General features: G+C 37.2%; 1 protein-coding gene across 1 annotated transcript in view; it reads left to right on the forward strand.

Annotated features, from left to right (window-relative positions):
• Window positions 1-14,111: 14,111 nt before the first annotated feature.
• Window positions 14,112-14,382, forward strand: part of IFNG (interferon gamma) — a gene marked incomplete at its 5' end in the record, with an annotated part of 29,469 nt that continues 29,198 nt past the window's right edge. The window contains one exon of the mRNA XM_082422940.1: window positions 14,112-14,225. Coding sequence (XP_082279066.1) covers window positions 14,112-14,225 — 114 coding nt within the window. The remainder of the gene's footprint in view (window positions 14,226-14,382) is intronic.

Consider the following 14,382-nt stretch of genomic DNA (forward strand, 5'->3'; position numbering starts at 1 on the left):
GAGGTCTTCTGTGGGTTGAGTCCCGGTTGCCTACAGTGGCTCCTGTCTGTTAACCTCCCTCTATGGACTTTCTCTCTCCCTTGAGTCACCTCGTTGCTTCCTGCCTGCGCTTCCAGGCGTCGTCACCCAAATGATCCTTGGCTCAGACTCTGCTTCTGTTGTAACCCAACATAAGGCATAAGGCATATAGTTTCTCTATATAAAAGTTTCCATGGACATGAACAAATAAATTAAAAATGAGGAAATGCATAAATATAAGTTTTGTAAATCTGTTTACAAATAAAAAAAGATGAAAATGAAATAAAAATAATGAACATGTTTAGGGCTTACAATAAGCCAAGCGTTGTTTCCACAAGGTTCATTTGTTTGATTCTCACAAAACCCCTGTGAAGTAGTTGCCATTATTAGCAGCTAAATTCAGAGTTTACGAAACTCTCCTAGGTTCACACAGCCGGAGACAGAAATCAAACTCAGTCTGGCTTCTTTGTCTGTGCTATTAACCGTGAAAGTATGTTGAAGAAATAATTTTAAAAATTAATTTTTATTAATCCTATGCCATCAAGCAAGTACTATACATAATTAAATTGTTTGTATATATAGTATATATGAATAACATAGAAAACTAATGACATTTGAGATGACTGTATTCCCAAGGAAGAGAGGGTCACCATGTAAACAGGAGCAGTTATGACACGAACACTTTCTTTAAATCCCACATTAGTCAGTCATCGTTCATGAGAGTGGTTTGTTATTAGTATGTAATAGTGAAAGACCATTAGCAGCAGCTTCTGTGATTGGCGGTAACACAGCTCTTAGGAAAATAGAGGGCAGGTATAGAGTAAAGCTAAAATCAGCATGTATAATGAGGTATCAACCTATTCCCTGTATGGATTTGGCACTAAACTGCAGCTAAAAAACTGAGGTCTCTTTGAGCTTGCAGCCCTGGTCAAGTGGCCTTGATGGCTTCGTCCTCCAGGCTGGTGGTCAAGAGTTATAGGACATTACTGGACACCCATGCAAAGTTGGCACTTTGAGAGAGATAAAGAGACTCAGATACCCTCTAGGACCTTCAAATCTAATGGCTGAGGCAGGTATGTGAGGATAACTTGGATTTTTTCTTTTATGAGCAAAACTTCCAGTGAGGTTATTTAGAGCGTTCCACTTCATATGGATTTAGACACTTTTGCCCAGTTTCTACTCCTTGGCTTCAGCTGTTGCAGCTGTAATAGTGGGTGTGGTTACCTCGGCAGAGGGAAGATGCAAAACCAACTGTTGCAGCCCTGGGAGCTCTGTAGGTGGTTTTCTTATAGTTCTTCAAATAAGAGGAAGTCAGCCTCATGACTCTGCGACAGAGAACACTGCCAAACAACGCTGTCACCAAAAGCCTTTGCCCTGTTGCAGAGGTTGAAATATCTGAGGGCATCAAGATGCTGTGCCAAAGAAGGAAGTATGACATCAGGCCAGGTGGGGAGATAAGAGCAATTTCATTCTTTCTCAGGGTGACCCACAGGAAGGAGAGGGGAAGTCAGGTCAAATTGGCTTGACACCTCTGTCCTGGGAAATCCTATCAGGTGACTGAAAAGAAAACCTAACTAGCCAAGTCACTGCTTATTGCCAAGAGATGGAAGGCAGCTTGGGGGAAACCCCCGACCACAGGCCAATAGAAGAGAGTGGAGCTAGTCTTGCTGAGAAAGCAGACTAGAAAAGTATTTCTTCAAATTACATCTGGAGTGACAAGAAATATTTCCGTCTTGAGTCTTTTCACTTTCCTAATGGAAGCATAGACTGAATACTTTGTAATATGTCATTTAGATTTCCCCTCTTGCGATTGACTTTTTTTTTTTTTCTTCTTTGAAAGAAGATAATCTGAGAAGATGCAGGGCGTGCTTTTTTTTGGTGTGGGTTTAATAAATTTCCCAATGAAATCAGAAGTGTGACCAGAATATAAGTCATGATCAATGATTCTAAGTAGCAAATTATGTTTCTAATGTTCAAAAAGGGCATATCATACATTATCAAGTTTGAGGATGCTGAATCTTAATTAAAGACATTGACATATGCTTAACGTTGTCTGGAGTAATAAATCTGCTATAATTGGAAAGAAGCAAAACTACTTGAAGAAAAAAGATGAGAACTTTAGTTTTCTTACTTAGCAGTGTGGTACCCATTGCCTTTCAAAATGATAAGAATAGGCAGAACCTTTAAATGTCAGTCACCTCAAATCCTTTGTGGAACTAGGAAAATTCTGTTAAAACAAGCAAGCAAACAAACCAAAACAGGAAAAAAAGAAAAAATATCAGAATGTGAAAAAACAAAATTAGAAAGTGTGTTGAGTAACAAATGAACAGAATAGCCTGATAGGCTTCTCAAATTGAAAAAGTCCTAGGAAGATATTCCTAAGAGGAAAGTATATTAGCAAATATCTTTCAGCGTTACTATAAATATGAAGAGAATGGTTTTTAAGAGCCAAACAAGTCTGAACAGGCAGTAAGTGTTTGCTCTAAAGCCTTTAAAACACATTACAATTTTTATTTTAAAGTATAAAATACACATTCCTTTATTTAGGTAAAAGCTGTAGTCAAGATACAGGGCTTCAGAAGCTATATTAGTTGATGTAATGTGAATGCCTACCAAATGTATAATGGCTAAAACCTAAGAGAAGTTTATTTCTTACTCATGTAAAATCCAAAATGTATGTAACAGAGCAGCAGGTATCTTTCTTCTTGCAGGACTGGGGTCCTTTCATTCTGTGACTCTGCTGTCTTCGGTATTTGGACTGTGAAGTCACTGTGTGCATTTGTATCAGGCTGGTAAACAGAGAAGGATCATGGAAGACTGAACATGGAGGGTGGAAAACATCACTTTCACTCATATTCCATGGGCTAGAATTCAGTCATATGTCCACACACAGCTGAAGGAAAGCTTGGAAATATAGGTGAGCTCTGCATCAGGAAGAAGAAACAGGTGTGGTGTTTGTCAAGTCAGTCTTAGCCCCAGAAGTCTTCCCAGGTGGAATGTACATAAGCTGATTCAGTATCTGAGCAGTCACTGCAATGATGAGCTTCTTTGCTGTTGCTTATTCAAGTGCTAAAAGTTTCAAGGATTGTCCTAGAATGTCAAAAAGAAAGATAGTTCATAAATTCCACTGAAGGTTTTGCCATTCCATGAGGTCCTCTGAAAATCCCCGTAGAGGTCATTTTTCCCCTTTTGACAATCAAATATCTTCTCCCTTCCTAATGGCGCTTTTGCTTTCTTTTGGAGAATCTCATCATCCTCAATATGTGTAGTCAGGTTGGTAAATCTGGGTTTCTTGCACTCCCATCATGAAATGCAAAGGAGTACCTAGAAGATCCTTCTACCATATTTCTTGTTTTTCCTCATCACTAAGGATTGACTACCAAAGGACAGTCAGCTGACACAAGATCAATCAATTTGACTCACTCCCTCTGGGTTTGATTCTGGAGCAGGAATGCCAAGATGGGAACAAAAGCATTAGAGTTTCCAGATTCATTCCTTCACGGTGCCCTACAAAAGTATTGAGTAGCTTCTGGGGCTGAGACCTGGGATTGCCAGGTACAGCTTACGTGTTTTGAACATGGTTCTTCAGCTTTGTCATCCATCCATGAACTCCTCCTTATACCTTCAATAAGTGTTATCTTTTAACATATTAGTCAGAGTTGTTTTTTAATACATATGAACAAACGACCCTAAATGATATAATATTGAATGCCTCAAGCTTTCAGGACCAAATTAGAGATGAGTAGACATTCCATGATCAATTTCTAGCTTCACTGGAGCAGAATGGTTAAGAGCCCAAACAGTGGATTCAGCCACAACTGGTTTTGTCACTTATTAACTCTGTGACTTTGGAAAAGTTGGGTAACCTCTACAAGCTTCACTTTTCTCCTCTATAGAATGAAAATAAATTTATCTTTCTTAAATGGTTGTCACAATTAAAGGAGATGATGTACATAAAGCACTTACTGTGGGTAGCTCTTACTTACTATTAGGTACCATTACTTTTCCTCACAGAAATATTTGGCTGTATAAAGTTTTATCTCTAAGGTCCATTTCCCTGAGGCTAAATACAGATTTGTTGAGATTTTCTTGGACTTTGCAGTCTTCACATTGAGGCTAGAAGCCTTCAATTTACATACTGTTCTGCTTATAATGACCTCAGCTAAATTGAGAAATTATAACATATACGTGAGGCTCACCCTTAGTAACCACAACAAAGTAGCAATAATGATTACATCTATCATTTAAAGAATAGTTTTTTAAATGATTTTACTTTTATCAAAGTAAGACATGTAAAGCTATTGCTGCTTTAACACTTTATATTTTCTTGAAAAACCTCATGTTCTAAAAAATCTCAAACGAAAAATAACAGGGCCTTTGCGGACAATAAGGTTTGGGACAGTCCATTCAATACTTACTGAACTTTATAATCAGAATATCAACAAAACCAATAAAGATTCTAATTAAAATACAAGCATTGTTAAATCTCTAGGGAAGTTTCCATCTATCATCACAGTGAATCAATCCTTTGTAACCTTACAACTTGGGCTGCAGCTTCCTCCTTTGAGATGTAGGACATTTGCCTTTGATAGAGAACATTTTCATCCCAATTCGAAATGCTATGTGGGGTGTAGCCATTTTTATTAACCCATTGTTTTTTAACAGGAGGGAAAATCTTTTCAGTTTCTTCGCCTGCACTTGCTTCTTCCCAAGTAGTGGAAAGTTTAGCACTATTTGCATTAAAGTAAAATACTTCTCTAACTTTTGACTTTTTCCTTAAGGTCTTCAAATATTGCTAAGGCTTTCTCCTAATGGTGAGAAAACTTGTACTTGATTGTACTTTATTAACATGCTGGGAAAAATCCAGTATGAACCAAAACGAATTCCACATTTTATCAACATCATTTTCCTATTTGTCATTTGGGTATGAGGCAATGATATAAAAAGAAAACACATGTTACAGCAGAACAAACTGTATAAAAAGAAAAAAATCAAATAATATTGTGCAGTAATGGATTAACCTTGTTTGCAGAGAGATGTGGTCTTTGCTCTCAGCAGCAGGGAGGTACCACCAAAGCCTTTGGACTGTCCTTCCTGATAAGAGTATCATTGTTTACTGGGGCCTTGGGCCATGTCAGATAGTCTCTACTACCAATGTGATTTATGGCAGGGGCCTTGGGCTACAAGGTATCTTGGGAACTATAAAACTTTGCAAATACTATAAAGCTTATGACAAAAAGTCAGCAGTTCTCTGATCCATGCATTTCTATTTCTGAAACACACTTCCAAGATAATCACTTTCAATTCATTTAGCTTCCATTCTTAGCTCAATTTCTACTTAGCTCTGTTTCACTAAAAATTTCTTACAGTGCATTTTCCACACTTTAGATAGCATCTATATACTTCCTACTACAGAAAATTATGATTGACTTACTTTACCCTATATACATACACTCAGCCTCCCCTCTCTCCTATCTTCCCATTATAGCTATATTACATTTTTCAGAGTAAAGTTTATATTATTATGATTAGGTAAATATTGTTCATAACATTTGTTCTTGCAAAACATTTGTTTTTCTTGGAGTTAATAATTGGTGTTGTTTGGTTGGTTTTCTTAGTTTTCCACATACCCATCACTAATTCACCATCTCCTCACTCCAAACTCTGATAGGGATGAAAATTTTTTATTGTATAGTGAAACACATTTAGTTACATTTTTTTTTCTTGGAGGTATCCCTCGGGAACTCCTCAGTCCTTTAGTTCCAAAAAGTGCTGGTTGCCCTGTAAGTCTGCTGCACATCTATCTTTTTGGGTCTACCTTCATAATGTGCTTGAAAATCCCCTAGTTTCTTTCCTGTGTTGGAGCCTCTGTTTCCTGGATCCCAGGTCTTCTTCCTTGATTTAGTTTTTTATTTTGGTTAAATACTTTCTCAGCTTTCTCAAGATCCTTCATGAGAAAACGTACATGGGAAATAAAGGTATGAGATCTTGCATGAATGAAAAGTGTCCTTATCCTAACAGTTGATTGATAGCTTGGCTGAGCATAAAATTCGAGTCTGGACATGATTTTATTCTGATTTATTCAAATATTTGAACATACTGTTCCATCAATCTCTAGCTTCCAGAATTGCTATTGAGAAGTTTGACAACATTCTGTTTCCTTATCCTTTGCATGTGACCTGCTTTTCTCTCTTGAACTTTGAGAATCTTCTCTGTTTACTAGAGTCTCTGAAATTTAATGATATACCTTGTGGTCTGTTGTTTTAAATTCATTTTGCTAGGAATTCATTGGGTTTTTCATTTTGGAAACTCATGTTTTGCAGCTATGAGAAATTTTCTTAAAGTTCCTTGATAATTGTCTTCCTTTAATTGTTTCTTTTCTTTTTCTGGAGCTTTTCTTATTTATGTGTTGGACTTCCTGAATCATTTCTTTAGAAGTTTTTGTAATTTTCTTTACATTTTCCAGCTCTTGGTCATTTTGTTTATTCTTGGAGATTTCCTCAAACTTACATTTCAACCCTTCTATTGCTTTTTAAACTTCTGTTGCTATAGTTTTAAGTTCTAAGAGATTCTTTTTTCTCTATTTGTTTGTTTCATGAATCTTCTCTTACTTAAAAAATATTTTTTTGCATTTTTTTTTCTTCTGCTTTGTCTCTGTTTCCTCCAAAAGTGTTTCTCTATTTGTTTCTTTGAATTTTATCTTTTATCCTAAAGTGTTTTCTAAAGTATTTTGTGGTCATTCATGTTTTCATATGTAATAATGAAGTCCTAATTATTGGAAGGTGTCTTATATGCATAGATGGAGCTTCCTGACTTACAAGCATTCTCATAGGGTAATACTTGAAACTAGTGTGCTTTTTTGAAGGATACATCAAATGTCAGTATGTCTTTTCCTTTGGGCTGGGCAGTTTTTCAAGAGGGGAATCTTCTAGTCACTTGCCTGGGGGATGTAAGTCTAATAGAGTAAGCATTTTGGAAGCCTAGTGGTCTCACTGTTCAGTATGATGACTTTTAATTAAATCCTAATCTTATCAAGATACTTCACTTCCTCCTTGGCTGTGTTAGATATCTAGAACCTTGCTGAAAAACAAACTTTCAGTCTTCAAACAAAGTGTGGCATGGGCAGTGGCCTGGCTGAATTAGCTAGAAGGGATCTAACTACATCTTATGTGTATATATTTTCAAGGTTGTTCTATTTTCAATCTTACCTTGAGCTTCTTCTTTCAGAGGTGATTGATAGCCCAATTCTTGAATCTTCTTCAGATCTACCATGTGAACTGATTTTCAGATTGTTGAGTTCCTTTCAGCTTGTTGTGGTACTTGTCACAGAGAAATCTAAAGTTGAGGTCAGTTATCACTTGCTCATTCTCTTTCTATCTTTCATAACTTTATTGACATTTATCACCTACTGTTGTCTTATTCTCTTTCTATTTGAGGCATTATAACCTTTTTATTCCTTTAGGGGTTCTGAAAGAAAGTGGAGGTAACATATGTATTCCATCTTGCATGTTTCATGCTCTCAAAACCTATGACCTCGACCATCACTCCAGCAAGGGAGGAGAGAACTGGAAGGTTTCCCAGGGGCTTTACTTAGTCTTGGCCCAGAAGTGACACACATTACTTAGACTCCAACTAGACTGGCCAGAAAATGTCCCAAGATCCCATTTAACTGCAAGAGGCTGTGAAGTGTTTCATTCCATGTGCCAGGAAGCTGAGATCTGGATATTGGAAGGCACTAGTTATGTTGACCACACATTTGAGCTCTTATTATATGTCAGGCATTGCATCATTGCACGTATTAACCTAATTTATACTCATGTAATCCTTTGAGACAGCTACTGTTTATATCACCTTTTTATGTATGAGAAAACTGAAGCACAGAGAAGTTAAGTATCTCACTTCAACTCAACAGTGTAGAGCAAAGTCATAACTGAATCCAAGAAACCTGACTCCAGAGTCTTTGGACATAATCAGTAGGCTACTTTTCTTCATATTTAATAAACACAAAAGTTTATTAAGGAATAATTTTGAGCTAGATACTGTATTAGAAAAAATATGAAAGAATTTGTGTCAAAATGCTAAGAGTATTTACCCATGGATAGTGAAGTCATAGATGATTTTTTTCTTTTCTTGTGCTCTTCTGGATAGTCTGATTTTTTATTTAAAAGCTCCTACGTAATTTTATAACCTTTAAAAACAATTTCCATTTGAAAAACTAAGAGATGGGAATTTGGTTCAAGTAGTTAATGAATTGGTTCAGGGATTAAGGACACAGTAATAATGACTTATGAAACCCTGGCTTAGAAAAAAAACTTAGTATTCATTGGATGTTTATGGTTTCAGAATTCTTCCTCCAGTTAACCTGGGGAAAATCTAAATCTGCCAGTCTGTTGTATGGAACTTTTATGATGGGAGATAGAACGGTTAAGTCTCCTTTGGATGCACATGTTTTCAAAGCTTAGTGCCATATCAGGGGCCACCCAGAGGACAACTCGCTTTTTGACATCATTGCAAAAAGAAGCATGTGGCCCCAGAGTTAAGTACAAATGGTGAACCTTACATTTGACCCTACAGATTCCATACATCTTTCAAGGCTCAATTAAAATTAAAATCTCAAATTCAACTGAAATTAAAATTCAATCCATTCATGAAATTCCTCAACTTTTCTATCTTTCAGACAATTACAATTGGCCCTCTATATTATTCGTGGAAGTTGATTGAATGCACAGATGTGGAACCCGCACATACGGAGGGCCCACTGAACTATGCAACTTTATAAAATGGACTTGAGCATCTGCGGATTTTAGTATCCACTAAGGTCCTGGAACCAGTCCCCTGTGACACCAAGGGACAACTGTATTTCTCTTTGAATTCCTAAGCCTGTTGGACTCTCTATCTCATGTAATATTAGTTCTCAGTAATATATTCCTCATAAATCACAGTCGTAGAAACATAGAATGTTAGAAATGGAAGGAAACAGTTCATTGGATCCAACTCTTCTTTTTAAGATGTTGAGATGTAAAGCATGGGCAAAGGCTTTGCTCAAAATCCCACATACCAGTGGTAGATTCTAGGACCAGAATTTGGGACTCCTTCCTCTCAGGCCAGAGATCTTTTTCCTATATTACTTCATGAACTGTAATTTTTTTTCTCTAATACTAATGTTCTTGGAGGAAGAGATCATAATTTTTACTTCTTTGTAATTTGTAAGAACTCATCTCGCTGTGGGGCACAGCAACAAGTAAACCTTTGCCCCAAGGGGACAAATAGATAATGAAACACATAACGAATTGGTAGATTTCAGTGTTGAAAAGGAGTCAGAGTCTACATCTAAACTTAGTAGGAAAGAACACCATGGCTAACTAGTGATGCCTGCTATGGGTATAGGAGGAGGGAATGCAATATATATGTCAGGTATGTGTTTTACTCTCTATGCAATAGTCAGTCCTCTTCACTTATATGAACACCCTGGGAAGGATATACATATGTGGAGAAAAAGGGAGAATATGGATACCTACCCAGTAACCAGAACAGTGGAATCAATCCTAGCTACCAATGTGGTGACATATGCTCCTGCCAGATTGCCTCACTGTTAACTTCTTTGTAACCTCTAGGGCTATAGGCATGGAGTAGGTGCTCAGTAAAGACTTACTAATTGAGCGATATTAGGATATAAACAAATATTTTCACAACAAAACTGTCCCATCCTTCTTTAATAACCCTGTGTCAATCACAGTACTTAGCACTTAGTAGATGCTTTAAAATTCCTTGTGCATTAAAAATATGACCTTCAGAGCATGACATGAATCCCTAGATGAACAGTATACAATCCCATTTGACATAAACTTGAAAATATTGTAAGCTGATAACGGTACTACATAAGTATAATGTTTTCTATATTCTTTGACTCAAGTCTCAAAGTTGCCCAGATGGCATGAAAGAAAAAGGGGGATTCAGAAAACTCTCCTCTAACATACGGGAGTTTTGAGTCAAATTTCGGGGAAAATCTGACTCCGCGTGGATTTCCATTCTGTATATCATTTTCTTCCGTAGGCTCAGCTTGCGTGATGTCAGGAGTTCCCGGGGTCAAGGCAGCGTGGGGCACGGATCCAATATTGACTCATACTCGGTGGAAGAAACCTACCCCAAAGTCTGGATGAGATAATTTGGTTGTGAGCGCTAGGGATAGGACTGCTGACCACAGAGGAAAAAGGGCAACAAAGGTGTAAGTTTTGTCTTACGACTGCCTACTCAGCGAGGGCTGAGGATAGCATGAGATACGATCGAAAATCTTGCTGACGCTTAATGCATAACCATCGCCAGTTTTCAGAAAGAAGTCTGGCTGAAGAGAAAAAAGAAAGTTTTCAGTCCCTTCGTTTTAGTAATTTGCTCACACTTTGGCTCCTGGTGGGTTTGCAAAACTTTTAAAGGATATCTTGGTGGTGAATGATTCTGCAGTCTCAGTGTTGGCTGAACCAACAAAGTGTGAAACCTCTAGTTTGCATGTGCAACAGAAGGTGTTTTACAGGCAGAAAAGAGAGAGAAACATCTTCTTTAGTAAACTTGACAAGACAGGAAAAGATCAAAGAATATACTATTGTAGTGACAACATTCTGAACCCAAAAATCATATGTTGAAAGATAAAAATCTCATAGGATGTGATTCACTTCCAGCCTGGGATGCAAGACCAGTTACAGAATTTGCAGGAACTGGTGCAAAATGAAAATGGGAGCCACCTGTTTAAAAATTATTAGGAATTTCAACAAGGTAACAACAGAGCATTAAACCAAATGTGGGCTGCTCTAAGTGCGGGGTCCTGATAGACTGTACAGGTCTTATGTCCACGAAGTTGGGCCTGCTGGGATGTCTAACCAATAATTTCAAAACTTTTATTTGCAGTCTTACTATTTTTTAAGGAATTAAAGAGTGACTATTATCTCACAAATTCTACAGAAAAAAAAAAAAGTCCCAGAATCAAAGCCTGATAGGATGTAATTACTTGAATTCATATATTTAACACAGTTATTGGTACATACAGTAGTTCTGATGGCTATTGGTTGGGGGCAGGTAGATTAGGGAAAAGGTCTTGGCTCTAGACTGAGCTCTACATTGTCCAGTTGAATGAATTTAAGCACAGCATTTTGTTTTTTTCCTGGGTCTTGATTTACAAATCTAAAAAAATGAGAGAATAGGCCATAGATAGTCTCTGTAATTCCCTAATTCTGTGCTGTGCTTGGTCATGCCATCAAAAGCTATTAGACCTTGAATTTTAGCCATGTATTTACTAATTCTATACATCTGGCCATGTTGTAAACATATCCCTAATGTGTGTGTGTGTGTGTGTGTGTGTGTATATATATATATATATATGCATATGATTTTGAATAAGCATTTGCAATTTACAAACCCCTAGACAAAGTGTAATTCCCAATTATGGACCTCAGTATTCTTTTTTTTTTTTTTTTCTAGCATGCTTCTCTTCTTTATTTTCCTCCATAGCATTGATTTCTTTTTTTTTTTTTTCCACACACACACACTATATTTTATTTTTACAAGAGATAAATAGACTGACACCAAGCATTGTACATGGATGACCACAACAAAAGCAACAATGATTGCAATTACCAAACATGAAACACACTCATACTATGTCATAATATTGACATTCAGTCCAGTAATCCTCCACTGTAACAGCTCCTTTAGGACCTCAGTATTCTTAACTCCTCACCCCCAACACCATATTCCAGTGGATAGATCAAGGGATGAGCAGAAAAAAGTTTTACTTCTTTCCAGAACGTTGGTAACATTCCTTCCAGTAACTTGGAGTTTGGTCATTGGTTTCCTGGGTAGTATTGAGTGCCTGCACTTGTGTCAAGGCTTTGGAAAGGGTTTCTTGTCACAGTGTCACCCTGTAAGCACATTATCTGGGCCGTCTTTTTCCTTGAGGAGCGATACAATAGAGCTTTGTGGGCAGCAGTGTAATTTCCACACTACTCATTTGCTTGATGTGAGGTTTGGTCCCACAAACACTTTTTGATTTTGTTTATTCTTTGGGAGGATAGCCCCTCAAACAGTTTTCAGGCCTTTTTCACATAAAATAATACATGGAATTGCCCCAGTAAGCAGGGGTTGGCTAAAGAGACATAGCATCAGGTTTCCAACATTAATCATGAACCCTCTTTAATTAAAAACGAGTTTCCTACAGGTTAGTTCTGATAGCATTGGGATTAGAACTTGAAGAAAATTAGCTTGAGGGAAGAGTAGGCCCTGAATTAAGCATTCAAGTTCACTTTTATTCAGTGCTGTCTATGGACAAATCACCGTGCTACAATGTTTTTAGGGAAGAAAACTGTGTTATGGAAGGGATGAAACAATTTCTGATTCTAGGGAACTCAGTCCCTAGATTAGGAGAAGGTAAATAACTAACTCTAATATGAGATTGAGGGATCAAGACTCTAAGAAAAGTGTGAACCACTTTCCTAGGCCTGTGTAGAGAAGATGTGAGACTACTTTTAAGAAGGATCATTTTGAGAGAACTCATGCAGATAATGATTTTTAGGCTGGACTTGGATGGCTGGGTGCCACTCTGAGCGGCACAGATGTGGGAAATCAAGGAACAGCATGAGCAAAGGCTCAGGGTGTGTTTTTTTAGGAATGACTAGTCATCCAACGTGCCTGAATAGGAATAGATCACTTTTATTGAGTGCTTACTACATGATAGGCAAAATTCTTAGCACTTTATAAATTATCATCTGACAATTTTCAACTGAAGCCCGGAGAAGATACTAATATTAGGTTCACTTTGAAGATAATGAAACCTAGCTACAGAAGAGTTAAGAAGCTTACTCAAAATCATATAGCTAGATAGCAGTGGAGACAGGATTCAAGTCTGCGTTCATAACTGCAATACTGCTGTGTATACAATACAGGTTGAAATGCGAGGTGGGCTGGAATCAAATAGTGGAGGGTCTTCTGTGCCATCCCTAAGTGCTGTATTTCATAAGTAAATTACTAAGAGAGGAGAAAAAACAACCCTATTTGTATCTGAAAGGAAAAAAATTAGAAAGTTAAAAAAAAATCTATCATTAATGATTATTTGGAACAATTGATCATCTAGAGCTTTGCTGTTCAATATGGTAGCCTCTTGCCACACATGGCTATTGAGCATTTGAATATGGCGAGTCCAAACTGAGATGTACCATGGGTATAAAATGCACACCAGATTTCTAGGATTTAGTATGACAAAAAGAATGTATAATATTTTATTAATATTTTTCTGTATTGATACATATTGAAATGATATTTTGGATATATTGGTTTGAGTACAATATATTTAAAAATTATTTTTCCCTGTTTCTTTTTACCTTTAGTAATGGGGCTATTAGAAAATTGGCTGGCATTATATTTCTGTTGGGCATTGTTGGTCAGAGCAACATAAATTTGTGGTAGATATTATATTAACCATCTTTGATGAAGGGCTTCCTACCACATTGGTTTTCTAACCACATTCTTTTCCTTGCTTTCTGGTCATTTGCAAGAAAAATTTTAAGAGGCACCCCCTCTGTAAAGGTTTGAGAGCCCCTAGAATTTCCTTTTTTACTTGCTTCCGACCACAAACGAATGATCAATGTAATCTCTGGATGAGGAATCAACATTTTACAAGGGCAAAGGGAGGAGGTGCACAAAAATTTCCAATTCCTGGATGGTGTGAAGTGAAAGTGCTTTCAAAGTATCCCACAAGAATGGCACAGGTGGGCATGATGGGTCTGTCTCCTCGTCAAAAGACCCAAGGAGTTGAAAGGAAACTCTAACTACAACACCAAAATGCCACAAAACCATAGTTATTAATACCAACTAACTAGCATCTCTGTCTATCTGTCACCATCTCATCTTAAAAAACTTGTGAAAATACGTAATCCTGATGAGACTTCAACTAGGTATAAATACCAGTAGCAAAAGGAGACACAGTACATTCTTCTGATCATCTGCAGATCAGCTATTAGAAAAGAGAGATCAGCTACGTCCTTGGGACCTGATCAACTTAATACAGGAGCTACTGATTTCAACTACTTTGCCTAACTCTCTCCGAAACAATGAAATATACCAGTTATTTCTTAGCTTTTCAGCTGTGTGTGATTTTGGGTTCTTCTGGCTCTTACTGCCAGGCCCCATTTTTTAAAGAAATAGAAAACCTAAAGGAATATTTTGTAAGTATGACCTTTTAATAATACTTGCTTGTGGTTGAAATGACTGATGTTTGATGTTGACTTGTAATTGTATCTATGATGGGCTCTCATCTCTAGCCCACAGTCATCTTGAGAAGACTTGGTGTTATTGTGACTGTTGTTGGCTGGATGTGTTTTT

This window comes from Balaenoptera physalus (genome assembly GCF_965194825.1).
Source record: "Balaenoptera physalus genome assembly, chromosome: 13".
NCBI lineage: Eukaryota > Metazoa > Chordata > Mammalia > Artiodactyla > Balaenopteridae > Balaenoptera > Balaenoptera physalus.